Source organism: Ochotona curzoniae, unplaced genomic scaffold (genome assembly GCF_017591425.1).
Source record: "Ochotona curzoniae isolate NIBS_2020 unplaced genomic scaffold, NIBS_Ocur_1.0 contig_2860, whole genome shotgun sequence".
In the NCBI taxonomy this organism is placed as follows: Eukaryota; Metazoa; Chordata; class Mammalia; order Lagomorpha; family Ochotonidae; genus Ochotona; species Ochotona curzoniae.
Genome location: NW_024465619.1, coordinates 1 through 4,697, shown reverse-complemented (window position 1 = coordinate 4,697; position 4,697 = coordinate 1). Strand labels below are relative to the sequence as shown.

Genomic DNA, 4,697 nt, shown 5'->3' with positions numbered 1-4,697 from the left:
AGAGCAGCATCTGGAAAATAAAACCTATCTGCCCATGCTTTAGAACTCTTCAAATCTGCAACATTTACATATAGTCATGTAGAGTACAGGTGGATTGTCTTGACATTGAACGAGATTTTTTGTTTTGGAGAAGTAGGCCAGTCAGCCGGGGGAAGATTTATAAAACACACGTTAATACATTTAATTAATATATATTATCTATCCAAAAAACCCAAGCCTTTGCTCTTTCTTAATTAATAAAAAGCACCTGCCAAAAGCGTGCCCAGAAGCTGGTAGATTCATCGCATCATTGGATTATAAAAGCCACCATTGCTCCCTGTGCTGCTTGGGGTGCAGCATGAGACCTTCAACACAGCCTCAGCCAACCAAGCTGCACTTCAGGCTTGCAGCGGGCAATTGTGCTACCAAAGCAAAACAAAAACAAAAACCCAAAAAGCCCTGCACGTGCCCAGCTCCCAGCCTCTCCAGGCTCCTGGAGCCACTCCCAACTTCCCAGTCTATAAGCTTCTTGGTGCTGGTTCCCCCCATTCCTCGCCCTCCCTCTCCGGCAGACAGAGATCAAGGCTGGGTGGATGAACAAGTTCTCTAGGAGAAGCAGGTTAACAGCAGCGGCTGAGTCCCAAAGCGATTCTAATAACCACGCATGAAAAGATTTGTGCTTACAACAAGCGGTTCTGATCACAGAAGCGCTTTTCCTGGGGGCTTTTCTCCCTGTCACACCAAAGGTGCCTTTGAACTTTGTACTTAGACCTTGCTCCACATGGAGCGGGTAGAGGTGGGGGACTGCAGGATAGCCACAGTCCCACGGCACAGCTGTTCCTGGTGGGCTTGGGGTGAAGTCCTTGGACAAACAGCCATCTTCCCCCTTTGTCCCTCCTGCCTTTGCCTGCCTGCCCCAGTAACTCTCCTCCAACTATGCTGAAGGCGTTCAGCCTGGTCTTGACCTTGACACCAAAATAAAACAAACCCCCAAAGTGCAATAACCTACCAGATTTTTGTTTTTTAAGTGTCTCCTTATGCAGGGAGCTTGCCAGTCCTCCATGGTGGTTGTTTCTATGGGGTGGAGGTGGAGTGGTGGGAGGGAGATGAGGTTGTCTCTCCTCCTACCATTTATGCTCTTCGCACCTTCAGCACGTGGACAACACAGAACTTAGAGTTAACAACCGGGTGAACTGCTCCCTTCTGCAGGAGTGGGGAGGGCGGGGGCTCCTGCACACCAAGTCACTCCAAAGGACTCCAGAGTGCGGGGGTGGGCAGTCACGTCCTGGCATGAGAAGGCGCAAGGCTGTCGTCTCTTACCAGACTGGACCCAGGCAGGGCAGCGCGCCTGGGGTCTGTCTGCATGCACCCACCCTGCCCCCCTGCCTTCCCCTCCAGGATGACCCCCAGCTCAGTAGCCCAGAGTAGAGGGTGGGACACAAATTGTCTAGAAAGCAAGCACACGCTCTGGGTGAGGTGGTGGTCCGGTGCCCTTCATGGTGGGAAACAAAAGGGAGGGTCCCCCTGGGGTGGTCTGTCTGGTCGTGTTGCCCCCACCCCCAGTGTTCTCCACAGATAGGAGTACTGAGGGCGGTGGGGTAGAGGGGGAATAGTAAGGATGGGGGCTGAGAAAAATCAGGCTTATTAAATCATGCCCAGCTTGGATGGCTGGGTTCATACCTCCTCCACTGACACTCCCCTTTCTCAGTGTCTTGAAGGGTTAAAGGCTTACTTAGAGAAAGCAACGCAGCCACCATCAGGCCTATGCCAAAGAACCCACCCCCACCACTACCTTCCGTGTCTTCTGCTGGCAATTAAGAACACGGTGTTAAGGGGGTGGAGGTGAGGGGCTCTGAACAGCTGAGATGTGGGTGAGGCCAAGGAGCAAAGGAATGACTTGCTGAGGATGGATGGAAACCAAGGCAGAAACAATGGACTTGGTAGAAAACCAGGGCAGAAATGTATGTTCCCTCCCTCATCACCTCCTCCGGAAGCAAGCTCTCACCTGACCCACTCCACCTGCCAGCTCTCCCAAGGTCAACAGAGAAGACTCGGGAAGTCAGTGCCACTGTAGAGGACAAGCCCTGCGAGGCTCCAAGGTGTGATGTCATTCAAATAACATCATCCTGCTGCTTCCCACCCAACTCTCTAGCCTGCCCCCTGGATGGGGCTTCGGGCTGGTGGCCTCCCACCTGAGTGCCAAGGGAGTAACACGGGTCAGAGAGATGCTTTTTCTCTGGAACTTAAAAAGTCTTTCACCAGTGGTGTCTTCCAGTGTGAGATGGTGGAGCAGTGGGGATAGTGCCCCCGTTGAGGACCACGGCCATCTCGGTCGGCTGGTACACGTTGCTTCTGAATGGAGCTCTGGGTCTGTGCCCCAAGCCTGCGCCATGCTTCTTGCCCACGTTGCCGCCACTGCCTCCGCCACCACCGCCACCCTCCCCGCCAGCGTGCTTCTTGCCCACGCTGCTGCTGCCGCTGCTGGTCTTCCTCCCCAAGCTGCCACTGCGTTTCTTCCCTATGCTGCCACTGTGCTTTTTCCCCAAGCTGCCATTGGAAAATCTTGCTGAACGGCGAGCTGAGCTTTGCTCATCCATTGAGAAGGCTTTGTTCTCCATATATGTGCGTGGCAGGTGCATGTCATCGAATGCTGTCTGTCGCATCCTTGAGTGTGCTGTGTCAAAATAGTTGGGTGGGTTTTCCTGCAGGGGTGGCAGGAGGGTGCAGTGGACCTCAGGGATGTCATGGAAGACGACAAAGATCCAGCCGCTGGCCACCAGTGTGATGGCCAAGGTCGGATCGTTCCAGGCCTCTTCCTGGTGCAGCATGGTGTTGCCAAGGAGGTACATGGACATCCAGGCCACCCAGATGAGCACTGAGAGGAAGGAGGTGATGAGGAGGAAGGCCCCATTGAGCTTCCACCGGTGGAACTTGCCACACAGCGTGAAGAGGGACTGCCCAGGGCCGCGGCCAGCAGCACCATGTCGTAAATGAGGGCCGTGACGAAGTCCATGGGCTCGTATGCACAGGACGGCTTCGTGTCCCGCAGCACAGTCAGCACCAGCCACTCAGTGGCGATGATGACCTGCACCATCATCAGGCACAGCGCCAGGCTCACCAGCTGCCACCCTGCCGGGCTCGAGCCCTGGCGTACCAGCCTCCGCACGTGCCATGTCAGGCTGAGCAGGCAGGAGAAGCACAGGGCGAACAGCACGCCCCAGAGGAAGCGGCGCACGGAGCAGATAGTCTCGTCCATGCGGATGATAAAGGCGAAGGTCAGTCCGAAGAGGCCCAGGGTGCCCAGGAGGAAGAGAAACAGCAGGCAAGCCGGCTTCCTCTTCTCCTTGTCCCGGACGCACGGCAGCCGCACCATCAGGATGAACATCAGGAGCAGTGTGATCAGGGCACCCGCCCCGGCCACTGCCTCCACCACGATGCCCCAGACAGCATCCAGGTCACACAGGGACACATACTGAGGGAGAAGGTCCAGCCCGCAGCCCCGGGATGTGCTGGCATTTTCCGAGGCCACAGAGGTGGCCATCAGGAGCAGGAGGCAGGCGAGCACCTGGTGGGTCCTCATCTTTCTTCCTGACGCCAGGAACGTGCGACCCCAGCGGCTCCGCAGCGCGCCGGCGCTCCTGCTGGCCCGGGTCCAGTCACATCCCTGCAGCGCGGCTCCTCCGCCCGCCGCTCCCGCCTCACTGCCCGGCCCTCCGAGCCGCCTGAGGCGTCCCCTGGCCGCCCGCCCATTTTTAAAAAACACAAAAAACAATCTCATTTCCTAAGAAGATACAAAAGTGGCTAATGAGTCAGGAAGTATTAAGTTAAACATTATGAAACTGCTGACACTTTATTTTTTTAACCTACAAAAGTGCAATTTCATATGACTCACCATAGTTCTCCACTTTTTTAATAGTTGAATTAAGTAACTCTAGGGTAGTAGAATATTTGTTAAACCATCTATTCAATCATTAGATATTCTGAAGCCTAATCTAGAAACCATGATTTTTGGCTCTAGATCTTTTTTAAGGCATCTGGGAGTAAGACTGCTTGATTCTTATGGATAAATTAAGAGAGATGAAGAAATGGGTAAGACTAATGTTAAGACTTTTAATTTAAAAAAATTATTTAATATAAAGAGTTTTTTTTAGTAATATAAATTTTTTGTTTTTTATGTTAAAATGCTAATATATTCAAATTTCTATTAAAAGATACTTCATTCTATGAATGGACAAACAGGATCTTTAACTTTATCTTAAAGAAAATAAAATATGGGTAACTGCTTTTCTACTTTTGTGCTTTTAGTGTCCAGTGAAACAGAATCATGATGCTGCCTCATGTTGAAAACTGCTACAACTCACCAGCAGTAAGACCTGAGGACAGACTTGCTGTGAAGGCTTGTAAACAAAAAAATCAGATTAATGTCCATTTTGTGAACAAAAGATGCTCCACTGTCTTTTCATTTACAGAAGAACGAGTCCCCTGAACTCCAGACCAAAGCAGACTTTCTGATTGTCATCAGATTGTTTGAGTCTTAAATGACAATGGGAATAATCATGATCCACAGGGTACCTGCTGTTACAAAGTTCACTAACTGGGCCCAGCATGGCAGCCTAGCGGCTAAAGTCCTTGTCTTGCAAGCATCAGGATCCCATGTGGGTGCTGGTTCTAATGCGGGCAGTCCTGCTTCCCATCCAGCTCCCTGCTTGTGGCCTGGG

General features: G+C 52.1%; 1 protein-coding gene across 1 annotated transcript; it reads right to left on the bottom strand.

Annotated features, from left to right (window-relative positions):
- Positions 1 to 1,217: 1,217 nt before the first annotated feature.
- On the bottom strand, positions 1,218 to 3,757 carry LOC121154811 (G-protein coupled receptor family C group 5 member B-like; the record flags this gene model as incomplete). The annotated part of the gene is given in 4 exon segments (XM_040977846.1): positions 1,218 to 1,264; positions 2,271 to 2,362; positions 2,459 to 2,938; positions 2,941 to 3,757. Coding segments are annotated over 4 exon segments (1,436 nt in total), but the record flags the coding sequence as incomplete, so codon positions are not given.
- Between the last annotated feature and the right edge of the window lie 940 nt (positions 3,758 to 4,697).